Raw genomic sequence first — 24,598 nt, 5'->3', positions numbered from 1 at the left:
TTCAGTGAAACTTATGTTTTTTTTTTTTTTTTTTTTTTCAGTTAAATGAATAATAGATTTTACTTTTAAAATGAACATAGCTCATATGCCACAATTACCTGTACATTTAAAAAACCCATAAAAAATTAATTTCGATTAAAATTAAATAAAATTTTATTGTCTACACTGCAAGGGTATATGTACAGGAAATTATTAAAATGCTATAGGCCATATATATGGACTGTCTTGATATATATTACAGCCACCCCGCAAATTACGTGAGGGTTGCATTCCGCGTAACTCTACATAAGTCTGAATTTCCCTAAATGCTTATGTAGCACTTGCAAACTTGATTGAAGTAAAAAAGAAATGTTTGACAAACGTGTAAATAGAATTATTTATTCAATTTTTTTTATCTCATGCGCGGGAAAAATTACAAAAATTTCAAAATTATAAAATTACAAAAAGAGAGAGGAGATAGGCATAATGTCAACAAGTTTTACCTTTCGAGCATTGTTGCCAGAATTAACTCTCCAGCTGATAACCACACCGCTGTGGAAGTTTGAGGGCTGTGGAGATTTAGAAGGGGGTTTTTCCAACACATTACAAAATTTCTCTGCAGCTGCAGAATCGGCATTGGCGACTTCACTGCATACTTTAATGTTTGGAAACCAGCACGATGCATGATCCTATTGAATCACATGTTGCTTGCCACGAACTTGGCTTGGGATTCGCCGTATTATCCTTAATATCTTCATAAATACTTCTTGTTTTTGCTTAAATGGCCATTGGACTCAGGGGCACTTGCTTCTGAATCTGATTTTCCATCCATTTTATTAATAGCTTTTCCATCTTTGATATAGCACCGGAACGCTGTTTTGTGATCACTGTTGATCTTAAATGTGTTGATCCTTTAACATGTTCTTTTATACGCACACTGTCCTTTAAAATAGTATTCACTGTTAAAGCAGCGAGACCTAATTCCGTGCAACTGATAACAAACTTTGTCCTGCTTTGTAATTCTTAATTAATCATCTTCATTTCTAAATCAATTTTGTTTTATTTTCTAGCACTGCCAGCACTTGCACTTTCTGTTGGTCCCTTTCCCTTCACCATTGTAATAAGTAAATAGCAATGAAGAGAAGATTTTGAAAATTTGTTTTTTATATGATTGAAGATTTCAGTGAAGGGGACACATTTCACCATAATACCATAATAATACCAAAAAGAATTGTTACACCATTTCTGTGATTTTTATATAAAAAATGTTCCCCCCCCCTCTTTTCTCTCCTTATTTTGATAACGCTACTTATGTATAGTGCTTGGTCAGTGAACCGTGACAAAGAAACTAGTTTCTATATCTTTAAATTATTTTTGAGACTTAGAAAAATTGCTATTTACACCATATATCATCTAGTTTGTTGTGACAATTAAATCATCTTTCTAATATTATTTTTTACTCACTTGAATATCTGTAAATAAAAATTTCCTTTATTGGATTTTTTTTTTTTTTTTTATGTGCCATGTTTACCTGAAACGAATTCCAGTTATCAGTATTATCGCAAATGGAGTAAGATCGAGTTTATTACCTGTTCATAAAAGAGAAAAGCCCAGTAAAAGTGCAAATTGTTTTTTTGTTTTATGGTAGTGACATCCAGAAATGTGTTTTAGAAAAATATCATAAAGGCATTCAAAATTGATTCTTATAATGGAACATATGATAACGATAAAAGTGTAGTGCAATTTCCATTATAAAAATGTCCTTTTAGACTTTTAGAGAGATTAGTTATATACTGAAAATTTCGACTTCCAAGGTCTTGGAATGAATTACCAAAAAAAAAAAAAAAAAAAAGTGTTATTGGGTTCACATTACGATATTTTCACAATACCTCTATTTATTCCTACAGGATGCCTGCCTGCCTACCTACCAGTTGAAGATTATAATAATAAAAGTTTAAGTATAAGCCAGTATTGTTAAATAAAAGATTAATTATAAGATTATTACATATTTGTGTACATACAACTACTTATGGATATAATCTACCATGTCCGGGGAATATTACTAGCACGGACAGGAAATCGTGCCCCTGGATAACCTGAGCACCGACTTTATATTCTTCAGTTATATACTGTTCACTTTCCTACAACTAAAATTTTCTACACTCTGGGCTATTAGTGTATATGAGGGCAGAAGTGTTTATTTCTATCATAATCCCTTACCTGATTTTGCCTCCTGTTAGTAGCTAAACCGCTATGCAATTGCCTATAATCAAAAAACACATGTAAACAAAAATATAAATATATATGTTATACTTACATGCTCTATATTTGCAACCAGTTGCACAATAGGCCTGTAGATATACACAAATATAGAAATCTCATAAATAACACACACACACACACACACACACACACAGGGTTGTTAAAATTAAAGTATCCCTAGGTAGAGGGCTCAGGAGCGAGTTCTAAGGCTCGTACTGAAAAGAAATTTGGACAACAGGTACAATAAAGAATGCGCTTGCCATTTATTGGGGAAAAAAAATTAGTTACAAAATTTTTCACTGTATGGCATGTAACTATCTTAGTTATGATTATGCAAATAACTTACGTTATTTGCATAATCGAAAATGAGTGGACTCCTCTCTTGTTGAAGATGTGGCTATGGCTGCTGTGGAGTTATCAAGTCAATCTCCATGTGATAGCGCAAGTGTGCCAGCTGTTTCTCGTGAAGTCGACATGCCATATTCCACTGTAAGGCTAGTAATGCATCAGGTGTTGTGGTACTATCCTTACAAGATGCACATGCTGCAGCAGCTAAAGCATGGTGATACAGATATACATTTCACATACGCACTTCAGTTTCTAGCACAAATGACAGTAGATATCACTTGGCCGTGGAACATCTTTTGGAGTGATGAAGCCCACGTCTGCTTAAATGGACAAGTGAATACGCACAACTGTCGCATTTGGGCAACAGAAAACCCTCGAGTTATCTAAGAGGTCCCGTTGCATTCTCCAAAAGTGACAATGTGGTGTGGATTTACGGCAACATTCATGATTGGGCCATATTTTTTTGAACAAGTAACACCGACTGGACCCCGCACCTGTTCCTTCACTGGACAGCGATATTATGAAATGTTGGAAAATTTTGCGATACCAGAGCTGCAACAATGTGGGTGCCTTCAGGATACCATATTCATGCAAAATGGTGCACCACCCCACATCCACTGTTGTGTCCAACGATTGCTAAGGCAACACACTTTATAGACGAATGGGTCATCAGTTATTGTTTCCAGACATCTTGGCCGCCCCAGTCACCGGACCTCACCCCATATGACTTTTGGTTGTGGGGTTTTTTTGAGGAATCGGGTGTATCGGGTGGGATTTCAATCTCTGGCAGATCTGAAGGACAGCATTAGACGTCATGTGCTGGCTATTCCAGTTGACATGTTACGTTCTGCTGTAGAAAATTCTGTTCTTCGAATGGAAACTGTTGTTGACCAAAATGGAGGACACATTGAACAATTGTAGTGCTGTTCAAGTGATTTGTACTGCCACAGCACCATATAGTGACAAATTTTGTAACTTTTTTTTTTCCCCCCCAATAAATGGCGAGTGCATTCTGTATTGTACCTGTTGTCCAAATTTCTCTTCAGTACAAACCTTAGAACTCGCTCCAGCGCCCTCTACATAGGGATAAAGTAAACCCCCGCTATTCGCGGGGGTTGCGTTCCTGAGAAATGCCGCGAATACCGAAAACGCGAATACTGAGTTATGGCTCCCATAGTAATAAAGGGGTTCTGTTCCAAAGTATGAAATACTGTATATAAGAAAAACTAGTCTAAAATTTTGTCTATGTATGTATTATATGTACCTTCATAATATGACTATGTACATAGTGAAATGCGAGCATATGGCATCGAAATGAAAATAAGAAACAATTTAATATTAAATGTAATATTTATTAGAAATTTCAAACAAATCTTTCAAACCGGCGCTTTTGCTATAGCTAAAAAACTTGTCCCGCCAGTGCTATCACCAGTTTTGCGAAAGTGTTGATAAAGGAGTTTTGCCTTTTCACGAATGATGAGTGAACTTAACGAAATTTTATTTTGAGTTCAATCTTCTATCCACAGATTTGAAGCTTTTTCCATTTTTTCTAATTTAACATCACGAGTTACAGAGCAAACTTTTGAAACAATTAGCACGTTTTCACGGACACTACGGCGGATTTTTTCTTCCGATTTTTTGATTGATCGTACCGTTGACTCATTGATTTTATAATGTTTTGCCACTGAGGAGACACTTTCATCATTAGAAATTTTGTCTAATAACTCAGTTTTATTCGCTAATGTCATCACCTTCTTTGATCTTTTCACATTTCCCTTGTTATTCGTAGCCATATTTTTGTATGTGTTAGAAAGAACTTGTCCACAATAAAGTCACTTTCTTCCATTAACACACTCGAAAAAGTCTGTTTTACACTGCAAAACGGTAGATTTATCATTTTTGTAAGTAAATCAATTTATAAATTGATAAATTTATTCAATTTATAAGCATATAAATTAAAAGCAAACGACGCTAACCTTCCATGACGGTTAGCGAGAAACATCCACGCTCGCAATTTTGTCACCCCTCTCCTCCCACCCACTGAGCGCTGTTTTGACCAGGAAAGATAATTTTAGCCACGCCCATGTATTTTTATGGCGGAAAATGTTCACGGCACTTTAAAATTCACATTTTTTAGGTTTCGTTTTATATTAAATCAGCAACCGCGAATAGAGGGGGTTTACTGTACTTTAATTTTAACAACCCTAATACAGGAACTCCCCGACTTAACGTAATACTCGACTTACAGAAATTTGACTTTATGTAAGTTTTTGCCGGCTGGTGCAAACTTAAAAAATTCGTGGAAACATATTCTGCATCCTGTAGGAATAGATGGAGGTATCGTGAAAATATCGTAATGTGAACCCAACAACACATTTTTTTTTTTTTTTTTTTTTGTAATTTGTTCGAAGTCCTTGGAAGCTGAAAATTTCACTTTATTACTAAGCTATTTATCTCTCTAAAAGGTCCTATTTATAATGGAAATTGCACTACCCTTTCATCATTATCATATGTTATAAGAATCAATTTTTGAGTGCCTTTGTGATATTTTTCTAAAGCGCGTTTCTAGAGGTCACGGCCAAAAAACAAAATCAATCTGTACTTTCTGATTTATTGGGCTTTTCTTATTATGAACGGGTAGTAAATTCAATCTTATTGCAATTGCGATAATACCGATAAATGCAATTGTGTGGGTTTTTACGCTATTATGGTGAAATGTGTCCCCTTCACTGAAATATTCAATCATATAAAAAACAAATTTTCAGAAACTTCTCTTCGTTCCTATTTACGTATTACAATGATGAAGGGAAAGTGACCAACGAAAAGGGCAAGTGGTGGTAGTGCCAGGAAACAAAACAAAATTGATTTAGAAATGAAGATGAAAATGATTAAGAAGTACGAAGCAAGACAAAGTTTGTCATCTATTGCAAGGGAATTAGGTCTCTCTACTTCAACAGTGAATGCTATTTTAAAGGACAGTGTGTGTATAAAAGAACACGTCAAAGGATCGATGCACTTAAGATCAGCAGTGATCACAAAACAGCATTCAGGTGCTATATCGAAGTTGGAACAGCTGTTAATAATATGGATGAAAATCAGATTCAGAAGCGAGTGCCCCTGAGTCTAATGACCATTCAAGCAAAAGCAACAAGTATTTATAAAGATAATAAGGATAAGTACAGCGAACCCCCACCCAAGTTCATGGCAAGCAACGAGTGGTTTAATAGGTTCAAGCATCGCGCTGGTTTCCACAACGTTAAAGCATGCGGTGAAGTCGCCAGTGATGATTCTGCAGCTGCAGAGAAATTTTGTAATGCGTTGGAAAAAATTATTGTTGTAGGTGGCTATTCAGCGCAGCAAATTTTTAACGTTGACCAGACTGCTCTGTATTGAAAAAAAAATGCCGGATCAAACATACATTGTCGAAGAGGAAGATACAATGCCAGGTTTCAAGGCATCAAAAGATGCGGCCACGCTCTTGCTTGTGGCTAATTAGCATTAGTATTAGTAGAGGCATTTGATGCAAGAAAGCAAGCTTATGCAGCATCAGCCAAAAAAAAAAAAAAAAAACCACTTCCACTTCACCCCTCTGTTCGTTCAAAATACCTGTCCAGCTGAGCCTTGAACTTATTTAGGCTATCAACTTCCACGACAAGGGATGGAAGTCTATTCCACCAACCAACCACCCGCTGGCTAAAGGCAAATTTCCTCACGTCTATCCTACATTTGTCTTTTCTCAATTTGAATTTATGCCCTCTCAGGTGATTATTCTGAGCAAGAGGAAGAATCCCATCAGCACTGAGCATGCTCAAACCATTCAAGGCTTTATACACCTCTATCAGATCACCTCGCTGGTGCCTAGTCTCCAGACACTGTAATTTGCAAAACTTAAGCCTTTCTTCGTAAGAGCACCCCTTTGTTCCATTCACTAATCTTGTTGCCCTTCTCTGTACTCATTCCAGCAGCTCTACATCCTTCTTGAAATGAGGCCTCCAGACCTGTATACAGTACTCTAGGTGTGGCCTGACCATTGCCTTATACAAGGGAATAATCACCTCCTTATCCCTGCTAGAAAAATTCCTATATATCATTGACAATACACCATGAGCTACTCTTGCAGCCCGTCTGCACTGCTCGGAGAACTTCATATCTGCCTGCACAACCACCCCCAGGTCCCTTTCATTCTCTACCACTGTCAGTGTAGTACCACAGAGTTGATATGTTGCTCTGGGGTTACTGTTTCCCATATGTAGTACTTTACATTTGAATACACCTCTGGCTTTCCCCTCGCTAAATAACTCCTCATGTGTGAATGTCGATGCAAAATATTCATTTAGTTTGTTAGCTACCTGAGCAGGATCATCAACAGTTGACCCATCGATATCAAGTGGACCAATCTGATTCATCCCCTTCCTTCTAGAGTTTACATAAGTAAAGAACTCTTTGCTGTTTTTCTTTGCATCCCTTGCCAAAGATTTCTCGTAATCTGCCTTCGCCTGCCTAATGCAGCGAGAGATTACAGATTAAAACCACTGCTTGTGTACCATTCTGGAAATGCTCGTGCATTTAAGGGCATCAATAAACCCACCCTACCCGTGCATTTCCAATCGAACCAGAGAGCATGGATAACAATATCTCTCTTTGAAGGTTGGTTTAAATGCTGCTTCATTCCCAAGGTTGAAAAATATTTTAAAGACAACAACGTTCCTTTCATGATTTTGCTTCTATTAGATAATGCCCCTGGCCATCCTGCGCATCTAGATGATTTCAATTCGAACATGAGAGTCATATTTCTACCGCCAAACACAACTTCACTCATCCAACCTATTTTTTGTAATTTTATAATTTTGAAATTTTTAAATTGCACGCTTTTGTAATTTTTCCTGCACGTGAGATAAAAAACTGAATAAATACAAGAAATAATTCTATTTACATGTTCGTCGAACATTTCTTTTTTTATTCAATCAATTTAGCGAGTACTGCACAAGGATGGGAGAAATTCTGACTTATGTAGCGTTTCGCGGAACGCAACCCTTGCATAAGTTGGGGAGTTCCTATATATATATAGGAACTCAAAAATAGGAAATTAAAATTCAAAAACAAAATTGGCAGTGAATATCTGCAACATACAAAAGGATCCTATCGGCATCTATATAAAGCAAAGCTAATAATAATCATAATTCCATATTTACAAAATACAAAATCTAAAATACCAAATTTTACCAGTTATTATTGAATAAGGCTTACATTGAAAGGCACATCAAAGCCTGTCTGCACTGCTCATAAACTTCATATCTGACTGCACAATTACTCCCAGATTTTTTTCATTCTCTACCACCCTGAGTGTAGTAGCACACAGTTGGTAAGTTATCTCTGGGGTTACTTCTTCCCATATGAAGTACTTTGCATTTGTCAATGTTAAACTTCAGTTGCCACATCTGAGCCCATCTGCCAAAGTTTTCTAGATCCTGTTGCAGTAGCATACTGTCATTACTGTCATTAACAACCCTGCCAACCTTCGTATCATCTGCAAACTTGGACATTAAGCCTGATATACCTTCATCAATATCATTGATAAATACAAAACAACAATGGGCTCAACATCAACCCCTGGGGGACTCCACTAATAACATTAGTCCAACAGTATCAAAAGCTTTCTTGACATGAAAGTATATGTCATTTGCATCCAGTTCCCACGTAATGGGAACTGGATGCAAATGATTGCCAATAATATGATCTTTATGCCGGGAATATAATACAGGGTAAGTACAAAGCTTAAATACGAGTAAAGTAAAAGACAATTATGTGTTAATAACATCAAGCAGATTATATTTAACTTAAATATAATAATAATAATACATCAAATTACAAAAAAAATAATAATAAAATAAATTAGAATAACAAGAGATAGTTTTCTTCAGTCGGGTTTTGTGTGAGACTGTTGTCGAGCCGGAACGATCTCAGATCAAGCGATGGCTGTGGAAACAACGTGTGGATTTAAGACGAGACATCTATACTTCTTGTCCTCTACGATTTTACACATGTCGGCATCCGGGAGTTGAACTAGATGGAGTTTCTGATAAGGGAGGAGACAATCTTTAAGATGTGGACTCAAAGAGAGAGCAATAAGCTTGGGAGTGGATCGGAGCTGGTTGGGGGATCCACCAATGCACTTTGTCCCAAATGTTGGCCGCTGAGATTTTGATGGTGCATATTAGTTTTCTTTCATGGATTAAGGCTGAAAATCTAGTTAAATTCAGTGCTTTTGGCCATCAGTATTGTGTGCTGCTGTGGTGGGAGACGACACTTCCAGGTTGCGCACTTCAGAAGCCAGTATTCTTTCTGCAGCATTTAATGGTTTAATTGTGGTGTTTGCAGCCAAGCCCCAAAACTCTTCCATACAGTATGCCTTCAAAAATCATCATCCTGACATATATTTTTATCAGATTTCTGTTCTGAATGTGTAGCAAGTGCTGCTTGACAATCCACCGTTTCCTATTGAATTTGGCATGGAGCTCTTCTATATGAAGATGGAATTTTAGTTTTTGGTCAAAGATCACACCTTGATCTCTTTGCTTTTCGATGCTGGGGATCAAAACTCCTTCAATCACCGTCTGAATTATTGTTGCTGTGGGTTTCAGTGAGAAGTCCACGATGGCGGATTTTTCAGGGTTAACTTGAAAGTTAAATCTTGTGAGGTACTCCTGTATTTCTGATAAGATCTTTTTGATGGTTGCTGTAGTGTCTACTACTTCGTCAGCCGATTTTATTTTTGTAAAGAGCTCCAAGTCATCGGTATATGGTAATATATCTGTTCTGTTGTGTATTAACAGGTTAATTACAGTAGTAAAAAGAATGCCAGACAGGGCTTCCCCCTTGTGGCATTCCTGCTTGTATTTGTCTGCTTTCCTATGGACAGTTGGATGGTTCTATTCTGTCAAACTTCAGTACTTTGGCTGTGGTGCGATAATAATTTTGAAGGAGCTTAAGCAAGGCTGTGATGTTAACACTATCAAATGCAGCTTGTATATCTAGATAAGTGATTGCAATTTCTTCTCTTTCCTCAAACGATTCAAGGATGGCATTGGTAGTCATAAGTAGATTACAAACCGTTGATCTATCCTCCAGAGCATAATGAATTTGTTGAGGCCTGTGAGGAAGGATGTGCATGGTAAGTGTTTTCAGCAATGTTTTCTCAAGCAACTTCAGTAAACACGAGGAGCGTGAGATGGGTCTCAAGTGCTTGGCTTCAGTTGGCGGGGAAACTTTTGGGAGTGGCTTAACTGAATACATATTCCATGTTGAAGGGAAAAATTCTCCTTTTAATATGGTGTTAAAAATCATTAAGAGAGGATCAGTTAGATATGGACTCAAACGTTTAATGATAAACTGTGGAACTTTTTCAGTCCCCAAAGTACCAGTTGCAGGCAATTGATTAATCGCAGATATAAAATCATGTCTTGTGATTAAGATGGTTGCAAGTGCATCTCTGGGAACATCATCATCAAACATGGGAATATCACTGGATTCATGGTGACCTTGCTGAAATTGTGCAAAGAAGTCCGGCGCCTCCGTAGCCAGGTGGGCAGGAGCAGCAGTGCGTGGCACATGCTTCTTGATTAGACCAGGGTTCGAGCCCATGACCACCAAATACGGAGGATGCGGAAAGGTCAGGGAATGACCACCGCATATCCCCGGAGCAATATGGCCTTAGTTGCTAATGCTCCTAAAAACCAAATAACAAAATAACTAACAAGCAAAAAAGTCCATCCAGACTTCAGGATCGAGCTGTGAGGAGAGTTCACAGTGTTTCTGTGTGGTTTCAACATGATGTTTTATGGCTTGAGACTTGAGGCAGTTAAAGCTTGCTTGTGCTTTGGAGTATGCAATTCAGTCTGAATTTGTCCTGTCCTTTTCCATTATTTGTAGAGTTGCTGTTTAAGCTTAAAGCTGTTGTTCAGCTCAGGGGCCACCATCCTCTCGTGCATTCCAAGATCCTTATTTTCTTTGAGGCTGCAAAGTTAGAAATTGTGACGAGCCAGCTAGTTAACAGATCCAAAGCAAGTTGACTATCACACTGCTCAAGTGCATTCCAATGGATTGCAGTCGCTGCTTTAAGACATAAATGTTGATTAATTTTGGGCTTGTTATTACTTTAGTGTGGATCCAAGTCGAGACATTGTAATTTGGAGTTAGTTATTGTTTGTTATTTGGTTTTTAGGAGCATTAGCAACTAAGGCCATAAGGCTCCGGGGATATGCGGTGGTCATTCCCTGACCTTTCCGCATCCTCTGTATTTGGTTTAGAGTCTGTAAAGACCTGTTAATGAAAATTGGCATATGGTCAGATTGAAATGCCACTTCTGCTGTTGAATCAAGTTCACAGTCACTTGATGATAGCACAAGGTCAAGATGGTTGTCACCCGTTGTCGGGAGATTATGAATTAGATGGATTCCTAATGGATGAAGGTTATTTAGCATTCTGGACTGAAGATGCACAAGTTGAGGGAGTAAATTGAAATCTCCACAGATTATTTGCCTTGGCGAAGGACAAAGCCCATGAATGTGCTAATTAGTTATCTCATTGATGGTTTCAGCATCCGGTCTGGGGGGGGGGGTTAGATAACTGCAATATCGATGTGGTCTGATTTAAATTGGCATGGTGCAATTAGGCCTTCGATACTTAGTGGAATGGCTTTTGTAATTCTTAGTTACAATCATGCGTGGTGTTTTGTAGAAGAGTCCCACTCTCCTGTTGGGAGCAAAGAATCATATTATAACCAGCTGACAATGCAAATGGAAAATCCTCTTCATTATGGTCAAGCCAAGTTTCTGTTATGTAAATCACATCATAATTGTGTGAGAGTAAAAGCTCTTCTACAGTTTCGAGCTTATTACAGATGCTATGGGCATTCTGATAAAAAAATATATATATATCCAGGCTATTATGTCTTGGGATCTTCCTTATCAGATCTATAGCACACTGTGCTGCTTTTATTGATCCAGTCACACCAGATTGATTTGATATTATTCTGATATTCTATTTAATAGATATACTCTCCTTGACAATTAGAATCTTCTAAAACAAGACATACAGCTTCTGATCAGAAGCACAACTTCTCCTCTCCTTCTGCAGTGCTTATCTTTCCTGTACATGTTGTACTTACCATATTCTTCATCCAGTGAGCTGAATGACACCATGTGTCCAATACCCCCATCAGCATTCATTTATTGACCCAGTACCACAAATTTGTCAAATTTATTGACTATACTTCTTGCATTAGTAGGGAAGTCAGAGGCTGTAGCTGTATGCATTGTTTTAGGATTCATGTTAATCTGACATAGCCGAGTGGTCAGGAGTGAGAGTGCATAGCACGCATTCCTTGAGTGACCGGAGTTCAAGCCCGTGACTACTAAATACGATAAATATTTGTATTGACAATTTATTGTAAACTCTACTGACTTGGTTATCGTGCCGGAGTATAAACAGAAAATTTATTTATTTATTTATTTATAATTTCTATATATTTTTCACCAGGCAAAGAATGTACTCTGAAAGGTCTAGATGTAGCTTCTTCCTTCTTTTTTTTTAGTACTGAGTGATTTTAATGAGCACTATCCTCTGTGTGGTTCTCAAATCAGTAGATGAAGAAAACTAATTGAATCTGTCTTTTAGCAAATAGAATCTCACATTGCTGAACACTGGTTCTAACACTTATATCCATTTCTCAGCTGGAAAGTCTATAGCAGTTGTCTTTTGATCTACTCCTCAGTGCTGTTTCCAAATATTCAGTGGTCACCTATAGACAAGCTGCTCAGTAGTGATAACCACTCAGTTGTTTTCAGACTTCAAGCAACCAATACATCACAGACAAAGCACTGCAGAAAATGGAAGTTCTCCGAGGCAGACAGGAACATTCAGCACCAGTATTTCCCTTGACAATAAATGCCAACCTACTGATGATGTTTCCAACCACAAAATAACACAGATTCTAACAGCAGTGACCATTGCTATACTCTGAACCTCTAAGTGCTTATAGAGACATGCTAAGCATCAGCAGAACAAAACATCATGCTAAAAAAGAAAAGAACAAAGCATGGAACCTGTTCTGGAACCGTACAACTGAAAATCTTATTAATTTCAAAAAAACTTAAAGCAAGAGCATGCTATGTAAGTGGGGGAAGACTTTGTTCCAATTTGCTTCCACTATTACAAAGGATATGGAAAACAGCCATTGGAGGAGAATTCATTGTTGCATTCTTGAAACCAGTTTGCAACCTATAGGGTATTGTGGCATGGCGCATTGTCTTGTTGATAGATGCTAGAGTTGTTTGAATATGCTGTCATCACAAAGGAGATGTACTTGGTCACTGACGACAGAAAAGTAAGCGTTCCCATTAAACCATTGATTAATGGTTATCAGAGGAACTAGGACATTAAGGACATACTGCAAAAACAGTCCCCAAACCATAATATCACTGCCTCCTGTTGCATTTCTCCAAATACAGATATATCCATCATCGTAATAGAGTTGGAAACTGGAATTTTCAGACCAAGTGACGGATTTCCAATGTGATTGTGGTCCAGTGTTGGTGCTGACATGCCCATGCAAGGTGCAGTTTTGCATCTCATCTCACAATGTGTATGAATACCCATGACAGCTATCAATTGCCATAACCTATATGAGCTAATGAATGAATAGCAAGACCAATATCTACATGCACATAGTGCATGTTGATATTGGTCTTGCTATTCCTATATTGTACTGGGTGTTTGGCTGGGCCACTCTGCTGCTTTACAAGATGAGACATGATTTGTGCCAAGAGCATGAACCACATGTCCTTTAGCCGGTTGTTAGGCTGCTGTTGAACTAGTCATGGTAGACTGCTTGACACCACAGAACAGGAACACTTAACCATGTTGGCTGCTGTTAAGATAATGGCACCTGCATGTCTTGTCCCCACAATCATTCCACATTCAAAGTCAGAAAGATTTCTAGACTGACCCATTCTTCCTTGCACACACTCATAAACTGATCACTATATGTGCAAACTACAATCTTATATCAGCTGTACCCAACTTTGGGCCTTTACCAGCTGGCACACTATGGCCATAGATGTCGATGTGCCAAAAAAAAAATCGAACAAACCTTCACCCCATCACAGTCCATTCCATTCCTACATGAGGGGGTGTTGCTAATATAAAACCAACTCTTATATACAGTCGCTCCCCGGCTTACGAAAATTCAACTTTACGTAAGTTTTTTGCCAGCCGGTGCAAACTTAAAAATCGTGGAAACGTATTTTGCATCCCGTAGAAATAAATGGAGGTATCGTGAAAATATAATGTTGAACCCAATAACATGGTTTTTTTTTTTTTTTTTTTTTTGGTAATTTGTTCCAAGACCTCGGAAGTTTAAATATTTTTGTAATTTCATACACTTTTGTAATTTTTCCTGCGTTTGGAAACCATTATTCAGGCCAATGTATACTATTGTTCATACTGTTTAGATATCCACTATATATAACCATGCATACTGTTTATGTACTATATCCACTACGCACTGCTGTATTTCATTTATTTTTCCTCGACCCCCTTTGAGTTTGTTCTAAATGGATTTAAGTGTCTGTAGTTTCAGTGCAGTTTATCATGTATAAATAAATAAAAAACAGATGCCATGTTGAGAACCAAGACATAGACCAGAAAATGATAGAAAAGAGGGGGAAAGACTTGCTTTGGGTTATCATGTGCCATTTTAATGTATGTGCTAAAATGATGTAATTTCCATATACTTCTTGACAGTGATTTCCAAACATTTATATATACTGATAGATAGTCCAATATTTGAAAATATTTGTTTCTACAAATGTTCTTTTGTGGTTATCTGTTTAAAAAAAAAAAATCCTTAATTTGGTATTGTAGATCTTTTATGCTGTGCATTAGAAATAATGCACAGCATCCTTTGAACCAGATTGTTCCTCCATACAGGACTGTGACATAACTGCCTCAGTGCATGGATTGCCTTGATGGGTTTTCCATGAATTAAAATAAAAATTTTAATTAATGGCAAATAAAGCAGTGCCAAGATTTTCTTCACCATCGCTATCAGCATAAGGAGTCATGTAAACCTCCAGCAAGGATATTTGAGGCTTTTCAGATTCCAAATAAGCTTTAGTCAGAGGTTTCAATGTATGACAGCAAAATTCCATGCTCTTCTATTCCAAAATAAGTGCAATAAAATGCAATATTACGTTATTTTATATTTTTTAAATTTTATAGTGTATGCCACTTTTTTATAACATTCTGACATCTTCAGAGACTACAAGGGAGGTTCAAAAAAGATTTCTATTCAACTAGAAGTAGTTGTGATAGAAGGTTGAAACAAACACCATGTATTACACTTTTCAATGTAGTCACCAGCCAAATTAAGACACATTTTTGCGACCCCTCAATACTGCAGGCCAGTTTTGTAGAAATCCTCTGACTGTCCTTCAAACCATGACTCTGCAACAGAAATCACATCATCATCATCATCAGCAGCAGCAAAGTGTTTCCCATGAAGAAAGGACTTCAGAAAAGGAAAGAGAAAGAAATCTGAGAGTGCAAGGTTAGGAGAATAACCAGAATGTGGCAATATTTCAGCTTTTCCTGATACATCAATAACATGGTGCATGTTGTGCCCTTTACTTCTTCTGGTTAGGTGTTGAAAGTCTGGGAACCCATCTAGCAGACACTTTACTCATATGCAACTATTGATAGATGATGTTCTTATCACACCCTACTAGTTTGGAGCTCTGCAGCTTGTTCTTTGACTCTAATATGTCAATCTTCCAGAATTAATGCCTCAAATTTTGTAACACTCTTCTGTTACAGCAGTGGCTTGGAATTGTGGGATTTCTTCATCATGCACTGAGGTTTGAATTGTTTATACCAATGTGCAGCAACAACAATACTGTAACCTGGGCAGCCTTCTCCATAAACAGCAACAATTTCTTCATGGATTGTTTTGGGTTTCCTTGCAGAAAGAGGAACGAAGTCACTGATCTGCATTCCACTTTGTCCATTGTGACACAATTCGTTCAGCGCTGCAAAGAAAAAAAATGAATTAGCCAGATCAAAACCAAAATGTTTGTGGGTGCTATAGAGATTTCAAAGTATTAAACAAAAAAAAATTCATTTTTCTGTCAACTACTTCTCGGTGAATACAAATCTTTTTTAACCCCCTCCCTCCCTTTGTATATGTATTGCTTTTGATTGGACAAATCAGAAACAGGCCTTACCCCCAAGTAATCTGTTCAATCAATGTTTTAGTTCACCATGTATTTGCTAGCACTTTTGATCTGCCTGAACTAAGAGTTAAATTTTTTGCCAATGCTGTAACACAGCATTGGCAAAAATTGAAGTTCATGGCTTTAATATTAAGTAGTATGTATTTTCTGTTCAAATCCATATTATTATTAGTGTCCATTATATTAACACTACAGCAAGTTTTAATGCTGCTGGCTTAATACTATTTTATAGCAGGTTATGAACGACTTTGTGAAGTTATTCTAATTTTTATAGATTTGTTTCTCATTGATTTAGATTGAAACTTGTTTTATGGATATATGTATTTCTGTAAATTTTAATATTTTTCAGCTTCAGTGGTGTTTATCATGAGACACTTTTGTTTGTGTTTTGGAATGGTGTTGTTCATACATCACCACTTGTAAGGGCTACATCTGGAAGGTTGCTTGAAATACTAGTTAGTGTTGTCAGTGAAAACCTCCTTAGAACAAGAGTTACACCTGCACTAGTTACATTAGCAAGTGATCCAGAAATGTGAGTAGGTATAATATATATATATATTTTTTTAATTATCATTATGATTGAATTATATCCATGAATTCAAAATATTAAATACACACACATCAAGTAAACCTAAGTTATTATATGCATAAAGTAATCAAAAGGTCACCAGTGGATCAACATTGATGGAATCTATATTGGTGATCATTGATAAGATGGAATGTTTTGAGATAGTTTAGGAATTGGTGTTTAGTGAATTTCTCCATTACCTTGAAAAGAGTAGAAGTACTTGAAATTGGACAATAATTGGATGGAATGGATTTGTCACCCTTTTTAGGAACTGCCTAGATAAGAGCAAATTTCCAACAGAAGGAAAAACATCAGTGTATTAAGAAAGTGTAAAAAAATGACACAGAACAGGAATAAGCTCAGGGGGGCACTGATTTTGAGAACAAGTGGAGAAATATCATCAGGAGCTGGAGCTTTCTTGGCATCAAGATTGTTCAAAAATTCTGACATACTTTTGACAGAAGACCATAGGAGACAGTGAGTGGAGTGTACTGGGAATGATAGGAGGTAGCTTACCTGGATCATCAATACAAAAGTTAGAAGAAAAGTAGGATGCTAATAAAACCACTTTACCTTTAGCTGAGGAGGCAATAGAACCATCAGGTTTTAACATAGCTGGGCAAAAGTTGCAGCCAAGTAGCATTTCACAAGAGACTAGAATGCTCAACTACATTTGGACAAGAAGCAAGTTTTCTACTCTTAGCATGTTCAAAATCTAGTTTGGACTCGTACTTGTTTTGCAATTGTTGCAAGCTTTAGTATAGGCTGAAAATCATCCCAGAGATATGGATTTAAGCCAATTGTGATATTCAGCATTCTTATCTCGAACATCTTTAGCATACTTATTGGAAAATGAAAGTTTATATAAAGGACAAGATTTTAAGGTGGACTGTGGAATAAAGGGTTTCATCCCTACAAGAATAATATCACTGACATTATCTGAGCAAATGTTGACATCAGAATAATATTTAAAACAGTAATCCAACCAAGGAAAAAAGAATAGAAATCTCTCAGGTCGTCCTATGTCATATTCTTGTAATGCCGAACAACAAGAGGCTGAGAATGGCCATGAGAAAAAGTTTCTGTTGGAGACGGGACTATCACAATGTTGTAATCTGAGGCATCTCATAGGTGGTAGATGACTTTCATCAACCGGTGAAATACCACCACTTTGCTTATTGGAGGCTTGAAGTGGTGAAACCCATGTTTAGTCTCTAGAGCAAAGTTTCCGACATCCCCCCTCCCCCCATACTCCTCCTTCAACCCATGCACGGTACTAAGTACTATAGGTTTTGATACCTTTCGTGTTTGGGGTTTTCATAAAAAAAAAAAAAAAAAAAATCTATAGGACAACCACTCACCTCAGCCATATACTTTGAAGGATTGCTCATGAGGAAAAGTTCAAGAGTGTTAGGCATTTTGTTAGGATTGTCCACTGTTCTAGTAGATAAATTAATAATCTTTCTGAGATCATTAGTAATTGCAAAAGCCTCAGCATTTCAACCTGAAGTTTTGAGTGTTGAAATGTCCGAGGAAAATTACCTCTAGCCGTTAGGAAAGTTGGAGTGGAGAAAGTCAGGTTTCAAAGAAAGGAATTCAAAGCGTTCCAAGTGATTAGTGGAACTGGGTGAAGAATAGAGGCAGCAGATGAACTTGACAGAATAGGGTAGTGAGATTTTAAACCATTACTATTTCTCTGACAAGGAATATCAGAGCAAATATATGATTCCTTTGGATCAAAAGGAATCATACAGTGAATAATTATGACAACTGAGATGAGCAGTGGTTGAAACAACTAATAATTGGGATTCTGTCAGAAAAAGTAAATTGACATCATCAAGATTGGAACTCAGACCACATATTTGCAAAATGAATGAGGAAGTTTTTTGAGAGGTTTAGATCTTTTTGCAGTTAGGTTTGTTCTATTAGTTTGACTATTCATGATATAGTATTCAGTAGTAAAGTAAAAGTGGGAGGGACATTTTGTATGAAGTAATGAAATTTTTGATATTGCATATACATAGCAAGAATATACTCAGCTCCTTAACATAACATATCCTTTACAGTGACCCCTCCCAAATACTACACACTACTCACACTCCCTCCAATCGCAGTCTGATTATAGCAGGATTATAAACTAGCTGATCCAGATTCCTCCTAGAGTGTTCAATCTGGTGGACTATCTAGCAGTCAGCCTGCAAAAATCATTTTAGAGCCATACCCTCAAAAAATAGGGAATATTGGATCTCGTTATGATGCCCAACATACCCTCAAAAGACATCAGTTGTACTCTGATGGAAGAGATGGGGCAAATCATTATTAGTTCATTTAATGATTAACTCTTAAACTATCTCCCCCAAGGAATTGTTATGCACCTGAGCATGTGGGCTCTGAGGGATCTCCATTTTAAAAGCAGCACACAGTGGCATACCACCAGCATATATGAAAATATTTCCTCACAGCCCCCCCCCCCCCAATTTAGTAATACTGGCTAGTTTTCAAACTAAAATATTTATTAATAATTGCAATAGTAATTTTTTTTTTTTTTTATTCTGCTTCATTAAATTTTTTTATAACAATACAAATTTCAGAAAACAGTGCATTACGAGTAGTGTGTGTTTTGTACACAAATTACAGATGAATGGTAACACTGTTTTCAGAACTTCATAACGTAGAGAGAATTTCTTGAAATTTTGTTAGTAGATGAAATACACTGAAGAAAGAATGTAATGCATCACCCCTTGCCCCCTTCCCCAACACACACACAAAAAAACCACTTTGTTATGAGGAGCATGCAGTGTGGTTTTTTTTTTTTTTTTTTTTGACAAACAGATGAGATTGGCCATGAATATTCCAGTTTTTGGAGAACACATATCCAGGATAAGTGCTGTAGTAGCATTGTTTACAAAAAAAAAGCAGTGCCATATGAGTATTGCAGACTTCTTTTTTTATATCTAGTGCCCAAAATGGTGTTTTCTATTTGACACCAGCTTTTGTAGTTTTTAATGCAGCTTCCATTAGATGAATTTCCTTAATTTTGTTAACACAATAGAAGCCCTCTCAACTAATCTCCATTTAACCAACTCCCCAAATTAAGTAATGCTTCACCATTCTGTAAACGATGGGAATCAAACAGATGAATTAGGTGTAAGAAAGACAATACAAAAGATAAGAAAAAATCATAAAAAAATTAAAGGTTTTTGCACCACTTTAAAGAAAACCAAAATTAGAGATACTAGTTAATGCATTATTTATTTATGTTTTATTTTATTTATTTATTTATTTATAAAAACTCCAAATACAAAAGGTTGGAACTTATATTACATAGTAACATCTATGTTTGAAAGTTGAGGAAGGAAAAATATACTTCATTACATTAGTCTTGAATTTCTATAGATTGTAATTTTTGGGAAATACATGTGAAAGAAAGATTTTACAGAAAACAGAAGTAGAGGAATAAATGAAGTGGAAAAGTTGGTTCTGTGAGTTCGAAGATGGAGAGTGAATGGATGCTGCTGGTTGTGGCATGTGTTCAGACTGGTTTGGATGAGAGTGGGACAATTACACATGTCAGTTCAGAAGAAGATGCACTTGGAAGTATCTATGGAAAAAGCATGCAGCAGGAACCGAATGTCTGTGAGACAGATTGAAGAGATTTTGTAAGAGATAGATCATTAATTAACATGACTGCCTTTGTTATATCTGTGTTCTCTGCAGAAAAGACAGCACAGAATTAGCATTAGAAGAGGCATAATATTGCAAGAAAACAAGTATATACAGCATCAGCAAAAAAAAAAAAAAAAAAACATTTTGCACATCCATTCACTCAAAAACTTTTTCCAGTTCTTGCTTGAATTTGTTTAAGCTATCAACTTCCACAATGACAGATGGAAGTTTGTTCCAGCAATCAACTACCTGCTGGCTAAAGGCAAATTTCAGCACATCTATTCTAGAACTGTTTTTCCTCAATTTGAATTTATGCCCCCTCAGGTTTATAATCTGAACAAGAGGAAGAATCCCATCAGCATTGAGCCTGCTCAACCCATTCAAGGCCTTATACACCTCAGTCGATCACTTCACAGGTGCATAGTCTCCAGACACTGCAGTTTGCAGGACTTAAGCCTTTCTTGGTAAGAGGGTCCCTTCGTTCCCCTCACCAATCTTGTCGCCCTTCTCTGTACTCATTCTAGCAACTCTACATCTTTCCTAAAATGAGGCCTCCACACCTGTATGCAGTACTCAAGGCATGGCCTGACCATACCTTATACAAAGGGATAATCACCTCCTTATCCCTACTAGCAAAATTCCTGTATATCATTGACAAGACCCCATGACCTACTCTGGCAGCCTGTCTGCACTGCTCAGAAAACTTCATATCTGACTGCACAATTATCCCCAGAGTGGTTGCAGGATCGGTGTGTGGAAGTTTACCTTCAGCCAGCAGGTGGTTGGTTGTTGGAACAGTCTTCCATCTGTTGTTATGTAAGTGAATGGGTTGAATAAATTCAAGGGAGAACTAGAAAAATTCTTGGCGGGAATGGAGCGAACTGTTTTTTTTTTTTTTTTGCTTTCTTGGCTGATGCTATGTCAAGATTGCTTTCTTGCAACATTTCCCATAACCAATGCTTCCGCTATCAGCCTACTGCTTAAAAATTTCCAGAAGATTAAAGGTCACTTATCAACAGAGAAAAACTGATTGAAACAACTATGTAATATGGACAAAACAGATCTGGATTGTTACCTTTAAAAACAGTGTCAAAAAAAAAAAAAATGTGGGACCTGCTACACCTGGATATATAAAAAAAAAAAAAAAAATCCAAAGAGAGAGAATCATGAGTAGTATGTAGAAAACATAAATTCTAGGACAAATTTAGTTTTACAAATGCAAAAAAAAACCAAACGATCTAAAAAAACACCTCCTTTCCTCTTAAAATCATTCATTTTCTTAAAATAAACTACTGAAAATTAAAAAATATTTTATGTCATTATAATTAAAAACAGTATATGTATGAAATTAATATTTAAATGTTTTCAAAATCAATCATATGAACTTATTTATTTTTTCCAACGTTTTTTCATACCTTTATAAATTAATTTTTTTATTATTATTAAGTGATGAAATATTTTCCATGGTTATTTTATTTTAACTCTATCTGGTGATAAAAATACTTTAAAAGTATTTTTTTTTGTCACTAGATAAGGTAACAGTTATTTTTGTCCTCATATTGTGTTTTTTTTTTTTTTTTTTTTTTTTTTTTAATTCTTTTATTGAAGAATCGATCAATATCTAAGTCTTTTAATTTGAGTTAGATGATTCCAATTAAATTAAATTTTGAGATTTGATGCTTTGCAATGAAAATAAGGTTAAAAATTTATGTGCAGTTCATATAAAAAAAAAAAAGTAAATTTAGTAACTTTAGATAAACCTATTTACGTTGGAATGTGTATTTTAAATATTTCTAAGCTGTTAATATATACGTTTCATTATGATGTCATGAAACCTTAATGTGGTGATAATCTAAGCCTTGTGTATACAACAGATACACAAGGCTTAATTATCGTCAAGTTTGTCAGTCTTAATATCATATATTAAGACTGACGACTTTTACAAAAATATGAAAGAAATGATAAAGTAGTTTGATACATCAGATTATATAGAAAATGATATCTAGAGCATACCTAGAGTAAATAAGAAAATAAGTGGAAAATGAAAGTTGAATGTAATGGCAAAATTATGAGTGAATATGATTTACATCACCAAATGGAGAAGATGATGATTGTTAGAAAGACATGGCATCTAGCTGAAGTAATTTGTTCATTACTGCTGAATAATTAGAATTTTGCGTTCTGTTTATCAGATGGAAACTTACAAAGAAGTGCCTACTATGACTGAAGAAATATTTCGGGAAATCAAAAAACCATTCCAACCAAGAATTACATGGCGAAAATGGCTGATGTGCACATGAACATTTTAGCCTATCTCCAACCCACAGACATTCTACTATGGGGGTGCATCCAACATGTAGTTAAGCAGACAGTCCTAAGAGTTATGTCTCCCGCCCCCTCCAAATTCAAAACTTGTCACAAAAAATATAGTTTCACATTAACTTATTTGTATACTTTCACTTAAAATATATTGGTTCCTTTCTCATGGTTTCACTTATAAATAAAAGATTTTCTTTTATCTATAACATTTGTAAAATAATAAGAGGAGTTTACCTCAATATAGTACGTAAAACACTTCCGTATGATGCCCTCCAGAAATTAAAACGAAAAAATCCAAAACTTACATTAGAGTAAAAAAAAAAAAAATTAAAAACCAATTTAATGCAATTAAAAATTAAAAAGAATCTAGCGAAAATATTCAAAACGATTTTCCTTCCTCTAGATAGTATGAATCAGAGCTGTAATATTATTAATGATATATTAATATCAATGTAGAACGTATTGAGTATTACAGCTCTGATTCATACTATCTAATTTTATCTATAACGAAAATGAAATGAAATATTCTTACTTTTATTAGGCAAAGTTTAAGTTAACGTTAGAAGATGTGTACCAAGAAAATAATCAGGTTTTTACCTTTCAGCAGACTTCGTCATTTCAGAACCAGAAAATTAAGTCCCTTGAACTTTTATTAAATATTCTGCTCAATCAAGCATGTTTGTAGTCAGGGTAGATAACTTATTTAAATGCACCACATTCTTTAGTTGTAAGAATCTAAAATACTAAGAGATGAAAATCTCAATCTATCTCCCTTCTCTTAATTATAATAATAAATATGAGAGTTACCTCAATATCCAAATAGGAGCACATTGCACCTTCACGATGGCGACTGTTAGTAATCCTGGGTATAACCTCCATGCACTAGTTATAGATAAAAGATTTTATCACCCAGGGTCACCGTTTTATCACCGAAGTGTGGCGCCCACACCACATGGAGGAACGCCGCCCCTCTATGTTACCAGGCAGTACTAGGTGGTAGATGATTCTCATCAAACTGTGAAATACCACCACTTTGCTTATTGGAGGCTTAAAGTGGTGGTCCCCATGTTTAGTCTCTAGAGCTAAGTTCCGGTCAACCCTTCCCTATCTCTTCCATCGTGCAGTATGATTGATGACTTTTGAGGTTATGATGAACATCATGGCGAGATCCAATATTCCTTACATTTCGAGGGTACAGCTCTAAAACGGTGTTAACAGGCCGGCCGCTAGTAAGTACACCGGACCGAACCTGTTGGTAACTCTCTAGGAGGCTTCTGGAGCAGCTAGTGTATAATCTTGCTATATCTTCCTCTATTCTTACCACGTGTACGCCATATCCAAAAATTTCACTACTTCATACAGCATGTCCCACACACTTTTTAAACACTTCCAAATTCATTTCACTCTCTCAAACACTTCCTAATTCATTTCACAAATATACATGGTCTCAATTCTAATCTCAACGATGTCCATTTCCACTTGCAGTCTGCCAAACCCCATGTACTTTTTCTGACAGAATCTCAGTTATCGGTTGATTCAACTACTGCTCATCTCAGATGCCCAAATTATTCGGTGTATGATTCCTTTCGCCTCAAAGGTGGTACTTGTGCATATGTCCGTTCTGATATTCCCTGTCAGCTTAGCAATCTCCTCTCTTTGATCTTCTCTGGCTTAAAATCTCTCTATCTCATTGTGTCAAATTCATCTGTTGTCTCTACCATTCTCCCAACTCCACTAATCACTTGGAGCTCTTTGACTTCCTCTCTTTGCAACTTGACTTTCTCCAGTCCAACTTTCCTAACAGTGAGGTAATTTTCCTTGCTGGTTTTAATGTTCACAACTCCAACTAGCTTCCGTTTTCTAGTCACACAGACCCAGCAGGTCGAGATGCTGAGGCTTTTGCAATTACTAATGACCTAGCACAGATTGTTCATTTACCTACAAGAATAATAATAAATAAATAAATTTTCTGTTTATACTCCGGGACGACCAAACAGTCAGAGGAGTTAACAAGATAGACAGAATACAAGAAACAGCACCGTATTCAGCAGTCACGGGCTTGAACCCCGGTCACTCAAGGCACGTGTACTTATGCACCTGCGCGCCTGACCACTAGGCTACGGGGGCCTCCCGGACAATCCTAATCATACAGCCAATACGCTTGATC

The 24,598-nt window shown here is 36.5% G+C and overlaps 1 protein-coding gene across 1 annotated transcript in view; it reads left to right on the top strand.

Moving 5' to 3' along the window:
- Window positions 1-24,598, top strand: part of LOC150078878 (RAB11-binding protein RELCH homolog) — a 450,480-nt gene that overhangs the window by 338,982 nt on the left and 86,900 nt on the right. The window contains exon 19 of the mRNA XM_090382879.1: window positions 16,228-16,410. Within this exon, the coding sequence (XP_090239005.1) occupies window positions 16,228-16,410 (183 nt within the window). The remainder of the gene's footprint in view (window positions 1-16,227; window positions 16,411-24,598) is intronic.

This window comes from Mastigoproctus giganteus, chromosome 10 (genome assembly GCF_048544385.1).
Source record: "Mastigoproctus giganteus isolate SK-2022 chromosome 10, ASM4854438v1, whole genome shotgun sequence".
Classification (NCBI taxonomy): Eukaryota; Metazoa; Arthropoda; class Arachnida; order Uropygi; family Thelyphonidae; genus Mastigoproctus; species Mastigoproctus giganteus.
Note: the sequence above shows the minus strand (reverse complement) of the source record. Positions and strands in the feature narration are given on the sequence as shown.